Below are 22514 nucleotides of genomic sequence, written 5' to 3'. Positions count from 1 at the left end.
CAGGTTTGAACTTCTCTCTCAGCTTAACAATTTTCATTGGCTGTTTATGCCGTCATCTCATATTCAACTGTGCATGGCCTTGCCAAAAATGATTCATATTGGAAGAATATTTGAATCTAAAACCAAATATTGTTGCAATATAGTATCTTTACTACATTCTTGACAGATGCAGTGTATCTAAGTGATAGACATAGAAATAAACACATCCATTTTGTGGGACATGGGTGTCGCTGGCTGGCCAGCATTTATTGCCCATGCTTTATTGTCCACGGGTGGTTGAGAGTCAGCCACGTTGCTGTGGCTCTGGAATCACACATGGGTCAGACCATGTAAGGACGGCAGATTTCCTTCCCTAAAGGGCATTAGTGAACCAGATGGGTTTTTCCATCAATCGTTTAATGGTGACCTGTGGATTCTTAATTCCAGATGTTTTTTATTGAGTTCAGATTCCACCATCTGCATGGCAGGATTTGAAACCAGGTCCCCAGAATGTTAGCTGAGTTTCTGAAGTAATAGTCTAGTGATAATACCACTAGGCCATCGCCTCCCTCGCTTTGTCTTTCCTCTGGGAAGAGAGGTTTGGTGATTCTGTCAGTTCTTTTTGTTCCTGGTGTTGGTCCAAGAATGGCGATGTCAAATGTTTTTCTAGCTGATAGTCAACTGGGTAAAGGCAGCATCCAATTGACAGACTTGTAGATCAGAGCATCGCCCAGGGCATTAATGACACTTAACCCCTTCTGGAAAATCTACGAGCAGGATGAGAATTGGGCTAGGCTACCATTGTTGAATGCTGCCACTTGAATGCATCTTACAGGCACAATGAGCTTAGAAGGAGCAGAGAACTGCTGGTGCTTGCAGAATTAGAATCAGAACCTGAGCCTTAAGGGGCCAAAATTGGCATGGATTAGCCAGTTGCAAATCTTTGACAAAAACAGTATTTCTAAGCAGTGAACATAGAAGAATAAATACCTTTATTTTCCCTCTGGGTGGAGACGTTGGTGATCCTTTCAAACTTGACTGTTTGTACATATTGTGAAGGAGATTGAAGATCTTTGTAGATCTCTGGCACGGTGGCATAGTGGTTAGCACTGCTGCCTCTCAGCGCCAGGGACTCAGGTTCGATTCCTGGCTTTGGTCATTGTGTGGAGTTTTCACATTCTCCCTTTATCTGCATGGGTTTCCTCCAGGTTCTCCAGTTTCCCCCCCGCTCAGTCCAAAGATGTGCAGGTCACGTGGATTGGCCGTGCTAAATTGCCCCTTAGTATCAGGGGGACTAGCTAGGGTAAATGCATTGAATTGTTGGGATAGGGTCAGGTGGAATTGTGGTTGGTGAAGACTTGATGGGCCAAATGGCTTCCTTCTGCACTGTAGGATTCTGATTCTCTATTCATGCACACTAAGTTTGCTGAGTGGTTATTTCCTGATGACAGTTATTGTGAACAGTATTTCGAGAAATGTGGTACTTACAAAATACCAGATGCCAACTGATATTTTCATGGAATCGCTGGCAGGGTCAGCATTCGTTGTCCATCCCCAGTTGTCCTTGAACTGAGTGGCTTGCTGGGCCATTTCGGAGGGCAGTTAAGAGTCAACCACACTGTTGGTCTGAATCATATGCAAGCCAGACCAGATTTTTTAAAAATTCTTTCACGGAGTATCGGCATTGCTGGCTAGATTGGCATTTATTGATTGCCCTTGAAAAGATGGTGGTGAGCCACTTTAAGTCCACGTGATATAGGTACTTCCATAATGCTGTTAGGGAAGGAGTTCCAGGATTTTGACCCAGCAACGGTGAAGGAACGGAGATAGAGTTCCAAATCAGGATGGTGCGTGTCTTGGAAGGAAACTTGCAGGTAACAGTGTGCTGCCCCTGTCCTTCTAGGTGGTAGTGGTGGCAGGTTTGGATGGTGCAGCCTAATGAGCCTTGGTGAGTTGCAGTCATCTTGAAGATTGCACAAACTGCTGGCACTGAGTGTCCATAGTGGAGGAAATGAATGGTGAAGGTGGTAGATGGGGTGCCAGTCAAGATGGTTGCTTTGTCCTGGATGGTGTCAAGCTCCTTGAGTGTTGTTGGACTTGCCCTTATCCAGGCAAGTGGAGAATATTGGTGAACCACGAGGATTTTTATTCCTTTTATAGTCACCATTACTGAGGCTAGCTTTATATTCCTGAGTTAGTAACTGAATTTCAATTCCATCAGATGCAATGGTGGGTTTTGAACCCATGATTGCCTGAGCATTTGTCTGAGGCTCTGAATTGCTAGTCCAGTGACATTGCCATTAGACTTCCATCTCCCCAGTGCTGTATTGTTTCCACTCCGAGCGCTTATTGTAAATTGCCTTCTGTGCAGAGCTTCAAAAACAAGTGTATTTGAACTAAAACGGACAGCTTTCACCCCCCCACAACCACCCTCCCCCATTTTGTTTATTTTTCTCAGTGAGCACCAAACCAGATGCTGCCAATTCCAGCGGCCACCGCAACAGCATATATGTATACCAACAGGATGTGGATATCGCAAGTGAATGTACAAGCAAACCCCTCAGTAGGGCTAAGACCAAAGGCAAGGCTTTTGTGTTAAATCATCAGGAAACAATATATCTTTTGTACTCCATAATGCAATGTTCAGTGGTGTCCATCCTAAAACAATGAAACCAATTCCTCTAGTTCTATAGTGTGTTTGTGCATTCACTTTAGTGGGAATAACTTTGACTTCATTTTTTAAATTCATTCATGGGACATGGGCCCCGTTGGCTGGTCAGTATTCATTGCCCATCCTTAGATGTCTGAGAGCAGTTGAGAGTCAACCACATTGCTGTGGCTGTGGAGCCATATGTAGGCCAGACCAAGTAAGGATGGCAGATTTCCTTCTCTGAAGGACGTTAGTGAACCAGATAGGTTTTAGCGATAGTGGTTTCATGGTCACCATTAGATTCTTAATTCCAGATTTTTTTTATTGAGTTCAAATTCCACCATCTGCTGTGGCAGGATTTGAACCCAGGTGCCTAAAACATTAGCTGAGTTTCTGAATTAATATTCTAGCGACAATACCACTAGGCCGTCGCTAATGTAAAATGGGTGACTTGTCAATCCGTTTTTATACCTGTCTCAATTTCTGATAGGAAAGCAAGATTCCATGCTCCCCCCCTCCCCCGGTAGTCCCCTTCAATGTGCAATCTGAAGGTGTCAGCTTGTAATGAGCTAATTCACGTTCATGGTGCAGGCTAGATCCCTGCTTAAACAAATGGTTTAACATGTTGAATCATAGAATCCCTACAGTACAGACAGAGGTCATTCGGCCCATCAAAACTGTACTGACTACAATCCCACCCAGGCCCTGTTCCTGTAACCCTCATTTACCTGCTAGTCCCCCTGACACTAGGTCAATTTAGCACGGCCAATCAATCTAATCTGTATATCTTTGGACTGTGGGAGGAAACCGGAGCACCCTGGGGAAACCTATGTAGACACAGGGAGAATGTACAAACTCCACACAGACGGTGACCAAGGCCGGAATCGAACCTGGATCCTTGGCGCCAAGAGGCAGCAGTGCTAGCCACTGTGGCCACTGCGCTGCACTCTAAGATGTTAGATAGCACTGCTTTCCCTTCCCTTGTACGCAGTTGTCGGATATCAGCCTGTCTGCCTTGCTATCGCTGACTATCTTAAGTTAACATCGATGATCATTAAGCCTACTCTGCACATTCAATTCTGAATTTAAATATGGATAGGAACGATCTGTACGCACACACACACACACACACACACACACACACACACACACACAGGAAAATTGGAACAAAATGAAATGCTGTCAATATTACTGACTGAAGTTTGAATTTAAATTCCTCTTACGTTTGCTCCGTGATATTTTCACACGGTCTGATTAATTTAATAGATTTAGATTATAGATGGTCTCTTTTCTCAGCTCCCCTTGAAGAGTGATGAAAGTTTCAAATGATCTATCAAGCTGATTAATAGAGATGAAAAACATCGGGGTTAATCAAAGTCCAACTAGCTACCATGCCGAAAGTTAATACGAGACGCATGGGTTGAATGAACTGACCTTTCTTCTTCCTTGATTTCATTGAAGTGAATGCTTTTATATTTTGACAGCTTGACTCTAGGCAGTCACCACTGAACAGTGCATTTAAGATTAAATCTGCCTGCGGGCAGACATCTGTCAGTTGATCCAGCATTTCCCCTGTCAGTGGGTTCTGCTCCTCTCACCATTTGGTTGTGCTGCTACACTTTGGCTGTTCCTCCTTGGCTCTTGGTCTTTTTGGCAATCATTGAAGCAAAATGCTTTAACTTGTAGGACATTTTCTGTTGGGATTTTGTGCTCTTAATGATCTGTTGCTTGCTTTGTTGCCTTGCTTTCTCTTGAGCTTTTTTTTTGCTTTTTATTTGGTTTAAAATCTACTTGACAATTCCTGTGAGTCTTCAGGGGCTAATTTCATTCTTCATACTCTTCTAACATACGTAACGTTCCCACTCTGTTTTGCATAGTTACCCTCGATGAGAGCAATAGAACCTGGGGTAAGAGCACCATTTACCGGCAGGAAGATTATGATGAAGAAGTGCAGAAAGCTTGCAAAAAAAAGGGGCGGACTTGGGGACCTAGTTCTATGCAAACCAAGGAACGAGCCAGTTGTGAGGAAAGGTGAGTGCGGGTAAATGGACCTTTCTTCCCCAGTCACGGGTATTATGGTTGGGTTCAATTCTTTGACCGGTTTTATTTTACCCATCCCTATTTGTCTCTGAACTGTGTGGCTTGCTGGGCCATTTCAGAGGTCAGTTAAGGGTCGGTCACATTGCTGTGCATCTGGAGTCATGTGTAGGCCAGACCATGGAAGGACGGCAGATTTCCTTCCCTAAAGGACATTATCGAACAGATGGATTTTTACAACAATCGATGATAAGTTATCACAGTCACTAAGGCTAGCTTTATTTTCAGATGGACTGCGGAGGGCAGCACATTTGTGCTTGAATCCACGGTGCCTGATATTCACACACTTTGCAGCAGGTATCAACCTATATCCCACCCCCAACCCAACCTTGCGCCGCCTCGGCTGATCAAAGATGGTAATTGAGCTGGCGAGATAGCTCCAAGCTGAATCTCCGGTTTACTAAATTATCTGATGATCATTAAAGTGTTGCTAACAGGCCAGCTTGATGGGGAAGGAGCTGGAGCCTAGGACTAATTGGATAGCTATTCAAAAGAGTTGGCGCCAGCTTAGCGAGCCGGATAGCCTCCCTCTGACTTGTATTATTCTAGGATGCTATTTTTGAATTTGGTCTCAGCAACCCTGCCTTTAAAAAGAAAAAGAGAAATTAGGCAAATTTCCCATTCCACATTTGGCACTGAGCAAGGGTTGGATGAGGCTCATCTGTGATGCTATCCAACATCTACCTGTTCCTGGTCACATCTGAGTCATGTGGGAATGACCACTTGAGTTAGATACCATAGAATCTCTGTGGAGTACCTTCAGGTGGATAAGGATGGGCAGGTGAGGGGATGTTTTTATAACTTGTAATGGTATTCAGGATGGATTACATTGGCCCTGTTGTGCTGTGGAACTGTATTAACTGGGAGGGTGAAGCAATGTTCATGCCTGCATTCCTGTATGTAATTCAGTCTGACGTGAACCAGTAATGTATTCGTCGTTGGAGCAAGCAATTTCCTTTTATGATGCCATGTGTTTTCCCAGAAAAGGATATGTAGAATCATAGAATGTTAACAGCACGGGAGAAGGCTATTTACAGGAGCCAAGAAGCAGTTGTGTAGAGCCTCAATGAGACTGCACCTGGAGTACAGCTTTGATCTCCTTACCCGAGGAAGGGTTATACTTACCATAGAGGTAATGTAGTGAAGGTTCACCAAATTGATCCCTGGGATGGCAGGATTGTCCTGTGATGAGAGGCTGAGTAAACTGGGCCTATGCTCTACAGAGTTTAGAAGAATGAGAGGTGATCTCATTGAATCCATACAAAGTTCTTACTGTGTTTAACATAGGGTGGCATAGTGGTTAGCACTGCTGCCTCTCAGTGCCAAGGACCCAGGTTCGATTCCAGTTTGGGTCACTATCTGTGTGGAGTCTGCACAATCTCCCCATGTCTGCTTGGGTTTCCTCCCATAACCTGAAAGTCGTGCTGGTTAGGTGCATTGGCCACGCTAAATTCTCCTTCAGTGTACCTGAACAGGCGCCGGAGGGTGGCGACTAGGGGATTTTCACAGTAACTTCATTGCGGTGTTAATGTAACCCTACTTGTGACACTAATAAATAAACTTTAAACTTAATCTTTAACAGGGTAGATACAGGAAATAATGCCAGGAATTGGTTGATTGTCTTATGAGGAGAAAATGGACAGGAAAGGCTTGTATTTGCTTCAGTGAGAAAAGTCAGAGGCAACTTGATTGAGACGTACAAGATCCTGAGAGGTCTTGACAGGGTAGATGTTTCCTCCTGTGGGATATTTTTCCTGTGGGAGATCTCCTTTCCTCAAAAAGCAGTGGAAGCAGAGTCTTTGAATGTTTTCAAGACAGAACTAAATAGATTTTTGATAAAGTTACATCAACCATGATCTTATTGAATGGCAGATCAGGCTATGAGTGTGCCCTTATGAGTTCTAGACCCAGGGGCCACAGTCTCAGAATAAGTAGGCCATTTAGGATTGAGATGGGGAGGAATTTCTTTCAGAGGGTGGTGACCATGTGGAATTTTCTACTTCAGAGGGCTCCGGAAGCTCAATTATTCAGTATGTTCAAGACAGAATGATAAATTTGTGGATAGTAGAGACATCAAAATGTATGGGAATAGTGCAGAAAAATCGTGTTGAGTTGGAAAATCAGCCATGATTTGGTTGAATGGTAGCGCAAGCTTGAGGAGCAGAATGGAAAGCAGCCGAGAGTTCCCACATGTAACAGGATATGCACTGCAGAGATCAGTGCCATCCTGCTATTCCTCTATCTATTTGATTTTTTTAAACTTGAAAAACAATGGCTCATCAGCTACTTGCTTCTCTTCTGTTGACATCAATTAAATATAAGGTTAACTGCAATATTTTACTTAACCCTTATTCAAAACAAAATGATTTTTAAAAATGTTTTGGCTCCTTAGACTAACTAAATTTGGAGATAGGGAAACAAAACTCCAAAACTCTCCAGCTAATCAATTGTGGTATACAATTTGTCATGTCACACTTTGATTTTTCTTTCTCTCTCAAGTATGGTCTGGTGATCAGATCCAGTGCACTCTGCAGTTAAGTGGTAGGCCCCAACTCTGGACCTCGATTTATCCTTGCTCCGGCACTCCCATTTTCTTTCAGATCTGCCCCTGCTTTGTCTCTCTTTGCAGGTAAGTGATAAGCCCAAGCTTGGGCTTTAATTTATCCTCTCCCCATTGCTTCCAATTCCCCTCAAATCCATTCCAGCTCCCGATTCTGTCTGCAGGTAACTGATAGGCCCCAAGCCTGGACCTCAATTTATCCCCTCTCCAGCACTCCCATTTTCTTTCAGGTCTGCCCCTGCTTTGTCTCTCTCTGCAGGTAACTGATAGGCCCCAAGCCTGGGCTTCAATTTATACTCTCCCCACTGCTCCCACATGTGCTTGGCTGTGAGAACAGGTCTGGACCTGTACGATCTTCTCCTTCATGTGTACACTGAGACTCTATTGAGAAGAAAAGTAGAACGTGATGATAAAAAGAATAATTGTTGTTTTAAATTTTAGGACAAGGCCGTTGTCAGATGGAAACAATCCATGGTCTACAAGTTTATTGAAGAGTCCAACTTTACCACTAACCTCAGTTTTTGCAAACGTTCCGGACCAAGGTTTGAACTTTTACCTGTTAAATTCCCCGTGCAGTTTAACCAGCTACACTGAGCTGGTAAAGGAAATTTATTATCCGTTGATGTAGCAGCTAAAAATCTTTATATATTATATGGCACTTGTCACCATGAGTGGGCGTCTCAAAGTGCTTTATAGCCAATCTTTGAAACGTAGTCACTATTATAATGTAAAAACTTGGCAGCTAAATTGAAAACAAGAACCTCCCATAGGCTGCCATGTGATACTGTCCAAATAAAGTTTAATGTTCTAAAGTTAAAATGAAGGAATGTTTAATTTTTATCCTATTTTGTGTTCCCTGCGGGGATCATAGATTCCATACAATGCAGAAGGGGGTCATTTGGTGCCACGAGTCTGCACTGACAACAATCCCACCCAGGCCCTATCCCCACAACCCCACATATTTACCCTGCTAATCCTTCTAATCTACACATTCTGGGACACACTAAGAGGTAATTTAGCATGGCCAGTGCACCTAACTTGCACATCTTTGGATGTATGGATTTAGACTCTTGGCTGATGTCAAATTTGGGCAGTTCTCTCAAGAGAGTGTTCCAGATGATCACCCTGATCAGTATTGTAGAAGCCTTGTGTACTGAGAACTGGAAGCTAATTGTTGATCCCTCTTGCTTTAACTTGAGATTTAAGAGGCATTGACTGTGGCAGTGAACTGTCCAATTGTCTTGTCTACAGGGAGCACTTCTGAGCAGACCCGAGCGGCTGAAGACTATGAAAACCGACCAAAGCAGTCCAAATTACCTAATCAGGTGTACATTGATCTACCTCTTCGTAAAGATCATCAGGGAGAGGGAGATGGTGGCAATGAAAGCCAGGAGGAGGTGACCCCTGTCAGTTCAGCCAACAGCACCCCGCAGGTCACTCCCACAAACAGCCTGAAGCGATTAACGCAGAGGAAGAAAACCGATATGGTACTGTATGGGTGCGCTGTGCTGCTTGCATCTGTGGCCTTGGGCTTTGACATTCGGGAAGTGAGTAAATCGCAGGTTTCGGAGGAAATTGAGGTCAAAGAGGAGAAGAAGAAAAAGGAGGGTCTCTTTCAGAGGACCAGCAGGTTCCGCAGAAGCACAAGTCCTCCAAACAGGACGGTCTCCAGAAAGGAGGAGACAAACATTCCCTCACTGAACTCGCATGCTGTTAACCTCTTGTCAATGTCTTCCATATCCAAATGCAATTCCACAAGGTCCTTGCTGCGGTCGGACAGCGAGGATACGTCTGTTTCTAATACACCCCTCACTCCGGACACTGTGGTCCACAGACCAGCATTCTTGACTGACAATCCTTCAAACGGCTCTGTAAACGGGGTGCACAAGGACCTGGATGAGTCACCTTTGTCAGACACAGACACGCCAGTTTTTGTGCATCTAAAAGAATCCAGTGCGTTGTCAGCAGAGAGAGTTGCTAATCACAATGTTACCCACCACAGCCAGCTGCCGTCAGACAGAAGCCCAGCCAGTAAGTTTTTTATTTGTTAAAAGCCACATTCCTGACCAGGTGTCTTGCTTAGGGATGGGGCCACGCTCCTGAAACTGAGAGTGAGAGGGTGTCGATTTACACTTGGAATTCCCCACTTAGCACCTGATCTCAATCACATCACTTGTAGTCCTCGTACCAACTGGAGACCAGTGTACATGTCCCACTGGGGATGATGCAAAATCCTCCTCATACATGCTTCAGTTGAGCTCTGTTACTTTAATGAAACCTGAGGGGTGGCATGGTGACACTGTGGTTAGTACCGCTGTCTCACCAGTGCTAGAGACCTGGGTTTGATTCCCAGCTTGGATCACTGTCTGTGTGGAGCCTGCACAGTCTCCCCGTGTCTGCGTGGGTTCAGGTGCTCCGGTTTCCTCCCAAAAGACGTGCTGGTTAGGTGCATTGGCCGTGCTAAATTCTCCCTCGGTGTACCTGCATAGGCGCGAGAGTGTGGCGACTTGGGGATTTTCACAGTAACTTCATTGCAGTGTTAATGGAAGCCTACTTGTGACACTAATGAATAAACTTAAAAAAACTTCAAAAGATAAAGTTGTCAAGGCAGACACCCTTGCCTTTATTTGCTAGAGAGCACTAAAAGGAAAGGGATAAGATTGAATATATTAAAAGCCACATTACTAGCAAGACAATGAAAAGAAGCCAGAGAAATATGGAACAGCACTGAGTCACAAATGGGAAGTGGGCAGAAATATCCATGCATCACATTGAGTACCACTGCATTACCTGGAAGGAGGCTGAGATATGCTTTGGTGCTCTTAAATACCAATACTTTTTATTAAATAATCAATACTTGATTATTGGGTCCTGGTTTTTCAGATTTGTTGCCCTATCTATTGGGCAGTGTGAGTTTAATTTCTGGGGTATTATACACCAGGTTGTGTTCCAGTTTGGTCTGGGGACAAAAATCCAATCCAGATACGTTTGGATGCAGAATCATTTTTTCAAAGGGTTGTGAAACCATTATTTCTTTTCTCCTATTTCTCATAGCAAATGGAGTTTCTGACTCCAGTCCACGTAGAGAGTCATCGGAGTTCCCACGTCTTCCAGATCCCAAAACCATGTATCCAGCATCGGCAAGACGAAGAACCCCAAAAAGGGACGCTACCCCCGAGAGACCAAAATCTGGGGACATGGTGCCTAGGCCTCGGCCTTCGTTGTCCCGAATTAGGACAGACCCCTGGCAACTTATGTCTCAGTCAATCAGCCAAAATGAGTCCTCGGAAGGTTTGGGAGATGCCACGGTGCCTAGTTTGGACATAGTTCTCACTACTGAGCGCCAACCCAGTTTGCCCTTTGGTGCCTGCTCTCTACTTGACATGGACATGGAAGGCCAAAGCCAGGACGGCACAGTACCCCTCTGCAGAAGTGAAACCAAGCCTAGCAGACCAAGTGGCTTTGAACTGGCGAGAGAGTTTTTGTCTTAGCACTCACTGCCTTGGAGACGGGACCTCGTGAACATTCCCTTTTTAAATTTGAGAGTGAAAAATGTATGAATGCAATGAACCCTGTTTGGAAAAAGAAATGTGAATGGAATGTAATTTTTTTTCTAGGCGTTTGTGTGACATATTTCTACTGTAGGCCCGCAGGGGGTTACATCTGATCAAAACAGATGAAGAATATCATCTCATGACTTTGCCCTCTTTATTAACACCCAAACCTTACATCCTGGACCCCAGCTGGATTTGATCTTGGGTCACTGGTACAGAAAGACTGTCTTATTTTGCACCTAGTTCTGGCTCCGATTTGGGAAAGGAAGTGCATTTTGTTGCTCACAAACTCGAGATCAATCTACTGCACGTTGAACGGAAGGACCTGTTCTGCGTGTGGCCCTTGGTATTTTGCACTTTGAATCTTTTGAACATAACCGAATTTTACCTGAGTTATTATAGTGTGCCCATTCCGTATTTAAACTGCAAGTCTTGGGTTTTTTGGATCATTTGCCTGAACGAAGAACTTGATTAGTCTTGTTTGCATTTCCTTTAACTGTGGTCCAAGAATGTTAACACTCTACGTGTAATCGGTTGGTATAAATTAAGTTCCCGTCTAGCTCACAACCTTGATATTATTTCTGCCAACAGAAAGATAGTATCCTTTTTACTGTTGTTCCACAGAGTTATAGAGTCATAGATGTTTACAGCATGGAAACAGGCCCTTCGGCCCAAATTGTCCATGCTGCCCTTTTTCTTTTTAAGCCATTAAGCTAGTCCCAGTTGCCTGCGTTTGGCTCATATCCCTGTATACCCATCTTACCCATGTAACTGTCTAAATGTTTTTTAAAAGACAAAATTGTACCCGCCTCTACTACTACCTCTGGCAGCTTGTTCCAGACACTCACCACACTCTGGGTGAAAAAATTGCCCTTCTGGACTCTTTTGTATCTCTGCCCTCTCACCTTAAACCTGTGCCCTCTAGTTTTAGACTCCCCTACCTTTGGGAAAACCTATTGACTATCTAACTTATCTATGCCCCTCATTATCTTATAGACCTCTGTAAGATCACCCCTCAGCCTTCTACGCTCCAGAGAAAAAAGTTACATTCTCAAATGCCATTTTTTGTGGTAGTCGCTATGCAAACTCCATTGAAAAGCTGCAGTTTTCGTCACATTTGATCAACATAATGTCCAAGCTCTGTTGACACTGAAGGTTAATGAAAAAGCCATATTGCAAATGCCTTTTAAAATAAGATTAATTGGCAATGTTCTTCCCCCACTCCTGTTGCTGACCACAGAACTCCACGATGTCCCAGGTTTATTTGCTGTTTTGTACTGAATTAACTGATCCCCGTCAGTGACAGGAGTGCTACAATCAATTGTAACATGCCTGGCTTTGCAGGTGTCACAACATAGTGGACCTCTGCTACTAAGTGTGAGGATGGAAGTGCATCAGAAAGTCATGCCCTTGCGTTGAAACAATCTGCCGATGTTAACTGTTAGCTCACACCCACACAGTCTGACACTTTTTGGGTAGTTGCATAGAATTGTACCCTCACTGAGGGAGTTGACACTGTTAAGAAAGGTCAAGTGAAGGTGGGAAAATGAAAGCTGTAACTTGCACTGTGTAAATCAACAAAAGGGATTCTGCGTAAAGTTCAGTTGCAACAATGCACATATTTTATAATAATACATAAGTTTGCGTGCAAAGTGGAACTAAATCTGCAGTATACAGAAAGAACTAAAATATTGAGATATTGCTACTTAGATCTAACTGAAGTCTTGACCGGGAATAATTTTGGAGAACTGTAACTATTCCTGAAGAGATTTAAGAAGGCTAGCATTTAATTAATGGCGCCTGGGATTAACGCACTGTTTTTAGAAGTTAAATTTCAGAAAATGATAGCTGAGATCATGTATATTAATTATAGGGTCATAAAAAACTCCATACCCAAGGAATTTTTTAAAGTTCAAGTTTGCCTTTTGAAAACCACAGTAAAAGCCACTGAAAAACTGGAATTTGTTAATATTTGGGTGTTTTTATGGCGCTTCCTCAATTTTGGTGGGGTGGGGGAGCGGAGGTGTGATGCAAGGCCATGAAAGCTTTGGTAAAAGGTTTGTAGATGAGTGTGATCACCTTCAGTTTATACTTATCTGCCGCCTTCTTACACTAGTCTGTTCTGCCTGGGCTGCTGTGGTCCACGAAGCAGACTTGGAAAATAAAGCACAATAGCATATGTAAAATATTCTGCTGCTAGTTCTCAACATATGTCTCACGCCTCCTTGGAAAAAAAGAGTTTGTGTGTGAAATGTAGTCTGTGTGCTGAAGATTTATTTTTTACAGGTCTGCTGAGCAGTTCAAACACTGATTTCTTTCACGCCATCTCGTGCCGGCGATCATAGATTTGACTGATTGTATTTAAAATGTTCTGACTTATAATCCAGTGCTCCGCAGATGCCTCCCAGAGCCCCAGTTTGCCTTATTGTCACTTCAAAGTACAATGAATTATCATTCCCAAGTCCTTTTCCTTAAAGCAGTAATCCCTCATAAAGTTGTACCGTTTACATGGTGATGTGAAATGGTAAACTTGCTCCATTAATGCATCTTGAAGATATTTCCACTTCTTTCCAGTAGATGTTTAACTTGCACTACCAGGAGCTGGGTTATAGGTATAAATTATTACAATCCACAGCATCTAGCACAAGCCCATCCTTAGTTTTCAGTATTAACCGTAGCTAGACTCTGGATTTTCTTGTGTTATTGTTTCTTCATCCGAAAAGCATAAAATCATGAATGTTTGTGAAACTCCCTTTTTCAGGTACTAATGTTTCCTTTATTGTTGGGATTTTTACTGAATTTGGTAAGCTAATAGACAGTTTTTCATCATAGCAAAAAACCAGTGGAGCCATACATATTTACTGATTCACCTTAATTTTCTTTAGCCTCCTTTTATTGCTCTGTAGATGTGCTGAGTTGATTCATTCTGTCGGTTTGTTTTAGGCTCTACTTGGTGCAATACTACGAGACTGTGTGTAGCCCTAAGCACCATCAGAAAGAAACCTATCTCCCCCCACACTCGCACTCCACCAATTCCCTTTTCTCCCAGATTGCCCTGGAGAGCATTTTATTTAATTTCAGCTGACCACATGGGATCATTTCTATTTATTGTATGGTAAAGAGCATCTATACTTGGGCTGTTGTGGAGGTATCTGGCCAGCCATTTGAATATTTACAAAATGAAATGATGGTATGGCAGCTGTGGGTTTCGAGTTCCTCCGATAATAAAGGCAAAATGCTGTGGATGCTGGAATTTGAAACAAAAACAGAAAATGCTAACAAATCTCAGCAGGCCTGACAGCATCTGTGGAGAGAGAATAGAAAGAAGTCTCTCAACACTAAGTTAAAGTCCAATACATTTAGTTGGAATCACTAGCTTTCGGAGCGTTGCTCCTTCTTCAGGAAAAAGAGTAGAGGTTTACAGCATGGAAACAGGCCCTTCGGCCCAACTTGTTCCTGCCACCCTTTTTTTTAAAACCCCTAAACTAATCCCAATTGCCTGCATTTGGCCCATATCCCTCTATAGTCCCAGTCTATTCAACCTTATAACACAATCCAGCAAGTCCTGGTAGCATCCTAGTAAATCTTTTCTGCACTCTTTCTAGTTTAATAATATCCTTTCTATAATAGGGTGACTAGAATTGCACACAGTATTCCAAATGTGGCCTTATCAATGTCTTGTACAACTTCAACGAGACATTCGAACTCATGTATTCAATGTTCTGACCCATGAAACCAAGCATGCTGAATGCCGCCTTCACCACTCTGTCCACCTATGACTTCACTTTCAAGGAGCTATGAACATGTACCCTTAGATCTCTTTGTTCTGTAACTCTCCCCAACACTCCACCGTTTAAGTTAATAGAACAAACGTTTTGAGTCAGGATGACCCATTAGGGGAAGTGGTAGTGTAGTGGTGTTGGCGCTGGACTAGTAATGCTCTTGGAACCTGGGTTCGAATCCTGCCACAGCAGACGTTGAAACTTGAATTCAATAAAAATCTGGAATTAAAAATCTAATGATGACCATGAAACCATCGTCGATTGTCGTAATAACCCATCTGATTCACTTGTGTCCTCGAGGGAAGGAAATCTGCCGTCCTTACCTGGTCTGGCCTACACGTGACTCCAGACTCACAGCAATGTGGTTGACTCTTAAATGCCTTCAGGGAATGGGCAATAAATATTGGCCCAGCCAGTGAAGCCCATATCCCTTGAACAAATTTTACAAAATCTCCATAGGTGCTGTCAGACCTGCTGAGATTTTCCAGAATTTTCTGTTTCTGTTTGAGATCCCACTGTTTAAAATTAAACTTAATGGTTATAGTTGTTCACAAATTAAATGATAAAGGAGCCCAAGGAGAAGTTTGTACCTCTGTGCCTGTTTTTGCAAGAATCTGCTGTTTTAACTTTTGATCGTGTACCAGTGGCCGGTAATAATCAGTGAAAAGCAAGAGGATCCAGTGGTGATTAATTTTCTTTAGGGTGATTTTGTTCTCTCCCAATCTCACAATTTGTCATTTTCTTGTTTAAACTTGTCCAATAAGTACAAAATTTTAATTTAGAATGTGGAACATTGACGTGTAATCCAACAGATTCACCTTGCCAGTGTTATTGTGCATTTTAAAACTAGCTAAGCTTTTTTTAAATAACTGGTTGTTGGAGTATTGTCATCTTTTACCTCTGTTCAAATACAATCTTAGTTTTATTTTTAAAAGCATTAATTACTGTACATTCGGAGAGACTGATTCTGATTCTTGCTACTCGAATCATACAATTTATTTGTTCTATGATTTTTCAGTAAAATAAGGAAGCTATTTCTACCACTATGTAAAACCATCTGTCAAAGGTCTTTTCACTTGAAGATGCTGCTTTATATATTGTTTAGTTGTATTTTTACTGCAGTTTGAGACTTTGAATAATATTTATGTAAAATCTTAGGTATTAAATAAGAACGTGTTTTATATTTTACCAAGCGGGCTTGGTCCATGCTGAATCCCAACAAAGGCAAGCAGGAGTCCTTTTTGAGAAGCTCAGCATCAGAGTACGTGTATAGCCCATGTGTTTCCCTCTTCTAAACGTATTGTTCTGATATGAAAGCTCTTTTTTTAAAAAAAATATCCAAATTGTCGATTTTGTAAGTGTATCAATGACAAAAATTGCAGAGAACAATTCCATTGGACAGTTTATCCTGAACAAGTCTTGATCACTGGATAGTGCCATTGTTTACTTTGGGTGAAATGAAATCTCTCTAACTCCTGACGCAGGTTATCCATGATCAGAACATGGGAACTAGGAGTGGGCGATTCTGCCCCTTAAGTACTTCCACCATTTAGCTAGATGATGGCTGATTGTATCTCAACTCATCTATGTAAAATACTCAATAAAAATTGATCCATCTCCTAGTCATAGAGGTTTACAGCATGGAAACAGGCCCTTCGGCCCAACTTCTCCATGCTGCTAATTTTTTTTAAACCGCTAAGCTAATCCCAATTGACATGCTTGGCCCATATCCCTCTGTACCCATTTTACCCATGTAACTGTCTAGATGCTTTTTAAAAGACAATTGTACCCGCCTCTACTACTACCTCTGGCACCTTGTTCCAGACACTCACCACTCTGTGTGAAGAAATTGCCCCTCTGGACACTTTTGTATCTCTCCCCTCTCACCTTAAACCTATGCCCTCTAATTTTAGATTCCCCTGCCTTTGGGAAAATATATTAACTATCTAGCTGATCTCTGCCCCTCATTCAGTGTTGACTTGGTCCCCATGTCTAAAGCCTTTTGAGAGAGGCTGTTCCACATTTGCAAGACCCTTTGGATGGAAAGATGCTTTTGTCATGCACTTGAATCTCACAGTTCTCATTTTAACATTGTTGGGGGAACTCAGAAGTTAATCATTTAATGTTATTTCTTTGAATCTGGCACAATGTTAATGACACAATAAACAGATGGGTACCGTCCATTATAAATTTTCTTCCTTGTAAGGAAAAAAATTAAAAGTATTATTTTCATTTGCATGTAGTTTGCATTTTTATTTAAATCCATCAGGGAATTTCCCAGCAGTGCCCGATACTTTTCCTGCAATCGGGCTTGGCAATTATGCTCTCTGTTTATCTAAAACCTCACACATACAAGACACTAGAGGGCAGCTTGTAGCCACAGAGCTTGTGTCAGGAAGAGTTGGTGCCTATGTGAGCTGAAGGGAAGAAAATACTTTGGCATTAGATTTAAAGAGGAATGAAATGTAATCAAAACATTAGTCCAGTCTATCCCACCATCCTCAATTAAAATCTGTTGGCAGCAACCATGTCCTTGTTCAGTATTTAAGTCTGATGATGATTATTTGGTGATTGTGGGGTATGTGAAGTGCAGAAAGGTTTTAGTGTGGCTACTGACCAGTAATTGTATAGTCAAACATAAAGGAATTCCCACAGTCTCCTGCTACCAGTCAGGGAAAATTCTACTTTCCCTTTGTTTCTTAAAGTTGGGATAAAGTCTAACTCCAGCATAATCAGAAGTCTCAACACCAGGTTAAAGTCCAACAGATTTATTTGGAATCACGAGCTTTCGGAGCGCTGTTCCTTCATCAGGTGAGTCCAGCTCCAAAAGCTCGCAATTCCAAATAAACCTGTTGGATTTTAACCTGGTGACGTGAGATTTCTTATTGTATCCACCCCAGTCCAATGCTGGCATCTCCACATCATGTCCAGCATTGAGGAAAGTAGATTTCTATTGCCCATCCCAATTGAGACTGTATTAAGGTGGAGTTCTCCATCTTGAAAGTTATCATTGCCCTACATTGGAACTTTGACAAAACAATTAATATAAAAAGAATGGCTAACTGTTTTAATGGAAGTCTAAAGTAGGCTTGTTTTATAAAATGAATTATGTTTGAATGAAATCAGTTTTCAACATGGACGATTGTCAAGAACAGTTAAAATCCATTTTTAAAACTAAGTTATTACTGGAAAGCAACGTGCTTATGTATTTGAATTTTTTAAAATCTATCAAATGTTTACATTGGAGTTGGAAGCAATGCTGTTTGTCAATGTCCCATGTAGTTCTACATTTAATATATCTCACCTTTAATTCATAGAATCCTATGGTGCAGGAGGAGGCCATTCGGCCTATCGAGTTTGCACTGACTATAATCCCACCCATTACCCCATGTATCTACCCTAGCTAGTCCCCCTGAAACTAAGGGGCAATTTAGTATTGCCAATCCACCTATCATGCACATCTTTCACCTTAAATAACTGTAGCTTTCTTATTTTGAATTGCCTATTGATTTTTTGAACAGCTAGAACAAAAACTCCTTTAATAATGGGTTTTCCAATCCCTAGTTTTTATTTTCTCCTACCTTTTGGCTCAGGCCCTCCCAGCCCACTAAAAGGAAAAGATGTTCTTGAGCCTCAGACTGGAGTTAGATGAGTGGTAGCATATCAGGAGTGAGTTACTGACTGCTCTCCTAGCCAGACACTGTGGATTGCCACTTTGGTAGTGTTAGCAACAGTCCTGCATCCTCCCCCTGCAAAAAAAAATCTATTTTTCTTTTAAATCAATGGATATAAAGTTGGAGGGAAGAAGTGTCAACTGGCCCATTGATCCCACACCAAACAAAATTCATGAATTTATAATGACCCTGTCTGATCCTTCATCACTGCAGCCTTTTAAGTATAAAAACATTGACTGTTGTTACTTCAAAGAACACCCTATCCCTGACCTGCCTTGGGAGAAGGGGGAGTCAGGCATTTTAATTAGTATTTAAACCTCTGTTCCCCCTCTTTCCCCACTATACCCCTCCCCCTCTTAAATATAATAAATTAAATACTAAAAGCAATACAGTATTAACCACGCAAGTTGTTTTTAATTACAATTACAAAAAATAATTTTGCAAACTGCTCTGGGTGTTACCCCTCCCTGATGCTGGGCTGGTATTGTGAAAGGTTGATGTGTGACTGCATTGTTTCTGTGCCTTAAAATGCTATTAAATGCAGTGGGTTGGAACCAAAAGCCCTCTGATGTTTTTATTTGATTGAGAAAGGATATACTGTATTGGGTGAAGCTTTACCACTCTAGGTAATAGATCAAATGGTAGAATGTACTATTGTATTGAAGGACTCTACTCTGCTGCCATACTGCTGTGTGCGTACGTTGATTGACTTGGACAGCAAAGAGTTAATCTGCACATTTCCAACAAAGAAAATTATTTAAACTGCAAAAGTATTTGGATTAAACCACCCATTACATTTTGTATTGCAAGGCATTCACTCGTTGGGTTTCTGCAATACAATATATACATAGCTGCATACACCTGTGGTCAAAGTGCCCTTGTGTATTTTGCCTTAAGGAAAAGGTAGTTAAGCAATGATGGTGGTGTTCCTTTTTCACGTGGATTGTGTAAACTGAATAGCTGACACAGATGGGATGGATGTAATTGGACAGTTCGCTCTGCTTGTCCGTTTTACTTGTATCACGGGTGCTGTTTGGAATAGAGTGTTAACACTGTTACAGTACAAAATCTAAAATGGGATGTGTATACTACTGAACATTTTCTTTAGCTATAAATTGTTTTTGTATTTTAAGTTGTAGTTGGCACCCATGCTACTGTTGAGGAAAATCACTGCATCACTTTCTGCAAAAGGATATTTGTACGAGATAATTGTGCTGTACAGAGAATTTTGGCACTTTTTTTGGCCAATACAAAAAGCACATCAGTTTTAATAAAACACTTTTTCAGTAATGTTTTGTGTTCTGTTTTAATTGCTTGTCTTGCTATTGTTCTAAGAGGGAAGAACATGGGTAAAAGAATTTATTTTGGATAGTTCACTGAGTTTTAAAAAAGCCACAGACATGAGTGACTGACATTGAAACATTTGAACATATCCATTGCAGCATGGTGGCACAGTAGTTAGCACTGTTGCCTCACAAGGTAGGGACCCAGGTTCAATTCCAGCTTGGATCACTGCCTGTATGGAGTTTGTACCTTCTCCCTGCGTGTTTCCTCCTGATGCTCCGGTTTTCTCCCACAGTCCCAAAGACATGTTGGTTCGGTGCATCGGCTATGCTAAATTCTCCCTCAGTGTACCTGAGTGTAGTGACTAGGGGATTTTTGCAGTAACTTCATTGCAGTGTTAATGCAAGCCTACTTGTGACACCAACAAATAAACTTAGTTTTAAATGAGGTGGCTTGTACTTTGTCACTTTAGGTGTTGCCAGCTGAATAAATATTCCTGGAAGTTTCATCATGTGACTTCTACGCTCCAGCCATCAAACACATTCATCTTTGATGCTCTACCTTTCTTCATCAACTAGAAAGCAAAGTCTCATCCCTGGTTCTGCAGGCCCACCCTTTCTGCATCTACCCTCTTGTCCTGGTAGAAATTTATAGGTTTCAGAGATCCTCCTCGTTCTTCTAGACTCCAGCAATTATAATCCTAACTGAGTTGATTTCTCCTCGTGTCAGTTCTGCCATCTGGTAAACTTTCATTGCACTCTATAGAAACAATATCCTTGGTCAGCTAAGGAGACCAAAACTGCACAATATTCCAGGTGTAGCCTCACCAATGCTCTATAAAATTGCAAGATATCCCTGCTTCTGTACTTGTCAATCTGGCAACGAAGGCCAACATACTATTTGCCTCATTATGACAAGCCACATGCTTAGTGACTGATGTAAGAGGACATTGTCACACATTTCCCCCCTCAATTTGTAGTCATTCAAGCATATAAACATGTCTACATACTGCATCTGCTATTCATTTGCCCACATCTCAAGTATTTCTGCATCATCCTCACAGCTCACCCTCCCAGCCACCTGTATGTCATCTGCAAATTGAGGTAATAGGTTTAGTTCCCCCCTTTAAATCAATCATTCATATATAGTGACTAGCTGGAGTCCTAACACCAATCCCTCTGATACACCACTCATCACAGCCTGCCATTTGGAAACAAAATGGTGTTTTATTCCTCTGTTGTGGATTGCAAGACATCTGTCTTTTTCTCTGAACCCCTCTGCAAGCTTGCTCTTCTATTCTAAATTCCCCTTGATCAATCCCTTAGCCTTCCTTTGCTGAATTGTTAAACTGCAGCCAATTATCAGGTCTGTTGCTTTGCCTAGTCTTTAATACTATTTTGAATTTCCCCAAGCCATGGTTTGGCTGCCATTCCCATTTTACTTTTGCAGCAGACAGGAAATAAACAATTGCTGTGGTTCACCCAAGCACACCATTTGCCATTGCCTATCCAGTCATCCTCAAGTGATGTTTCACAATCTTCAATAATATGAAGATTGCCAGCAGCAAATTAGTGTGTACTGTTAATAACACCCTCAATTTCTTGAAGATGCTCTGATCATATGCCACCTATTTTTAACATTTAAGATTTAAAGTTTTTATTAACACTGCAATGAAGTTACTGTGTGAACTATAGGATTTTCACTCCAGTGCCTGTTCAAGTACATTGGTTATGCTAAAGTCTCCTCTCTAATGCACCTAACTAGCGTGAGTTTTGGTCATCAGGAGGAAATCCCAGTGTCCCAAGCCAGGAATCAAACCTGGGTCCATGGTGCTGTAAGGCAGCAGTGCCAACCCCTGTGCCACTAACTACACTCCATTTTGTTGGTTTCAATGATACCTTGTAGCTGGATTCAGGGTCTTTACTCTGGCTGGTAGTTTTGTACCACAAATCAAGGTGAGTACAAGATATGAAATTGAAACAGTGGCTATTTACTCAGGTTTGAAAAGCAGTGGAGTTCCCTGCTATCAGCTTAGGTATTTTAGTCCCTCAACTTTATCAGCAGTATGATAAAGAGTGCAGCTATTGTTAGATTATAGGAAACTTATTTCAGTGAATGCCAGGAAAAAAATTACACACCATGTCAATGATAGATAAGTGAGTATTAATTGGCTAAAAAAAGCAGCTTTGTTGCTGGAGCTTGGTATCATAAAAACCCCTATGGTGCAGAGGGGCCATCTGGCCCATCAAGTCTGCACTGACCACAATCCCACCCAGGCCTTACCTCATATCCCTACAAATTTACCTGCCAATTCTAAATCTATGCATCTCAGGACACCAAGGGGCAATTTTAGCATGGCCAACGAACCTAACCCACAAATCTTTGGACTGTGGAAGGAAACCCATAGACATGGGGAGAATGTGTCAACTCCACACAAGGTAGACAAACATGGTGTTTAGTTATGGTAGGGTTAAAAAGTAGTCACTCAATATAACTAGGAAATTTCTAGCACCCTGCTATTTTCCTCTTGGTAGTGGCTTTGGGTCATGGAAATTTAATTTCAAACGTTGTGGTAGTGCAGATTTTATTCAATAAATATGGAGACATTACACAGACCATTTAAAACAAGTATAAAACATTACTATTGAATGACAGTTGAGACACCCAGTTCAAACTCAAGTATTCATTTATATTATCTGGTACCAGTTTACACCAACTCCCACATACAAATGCTAATTAGTCCTGTGTTTCCACAGGTAAATGATTAGATTTAAAAAAATTCTTTAAAAAAATGGTACATTTGTAAGCAATTAGCTTTCAGTAATGGGAATTTGATTACATGCAAATCTAAAAAGCACATGCCATCCTTCCCTGCTTTGTCAACCTGAATGCACAGATTTGAAACACAATCAAGGTGGCTATCCAGGTAACTGG

General features: G+C 41.8%; 1 protein-coding gene across 2 annotated transcripts in view; it reads left to right on the top strand.

The window, feature by feature from the left end:
* The window catches only part of LOC145351146 (mitogen-activated protein kinase kinase kinase 21-like), a 96546-nt gene extending 76960 nt beyond the window's left edge, over positions 1-19586 (top strand). Inside the window, exons 7-11 of one of the 2 annotated variants that reach the window (XM_080200814.1) lie at positions 2438-2560; positions 4507-4660; positions 7728-7828; positions 8538-9317; positions 10341-19586. In XM_080200814.1, coding sequence (XP_080056940.1) covers positions 2438-2560; positions 4507-4660; positions 7728-7828; positions 8538-9317; positions 10341-10777 — 1595 coding nt within the window. In that variant the 3' untranslated portion in view covers positions 10778-19586. The remainder of the gene's footprint in view (positions 1-2437; positions 2561-4506; positions 4661-7727; positions 7829-8537; positions 9318-10340) is intronic. The other variant, XM_080200815.1, reaches the window with a different exon arrangement.
* Positions 19587-22514: the final 2928 nt, after the last annotated feature.

Source organism: Carcharhinus amblyrhynchos, chromosome 12 (assembly GCF_965287045.1).
Source record: "Carcharhinus amblyrhynchos chromosome 12, sCarAmb.v2.hapA, whole genome shotgun sequence".
Taxonomy (NCBI): Eukaryota; Metazoa; Chordata; class Chondrichthyes; order Carcharhiniformes; family Carcharhinidae; genus Carcharhinus; species Carcharhinus amblyrhynchos.
This window is presented reverse-complemented; position numbering and strand designations above follow the sequence as displayed.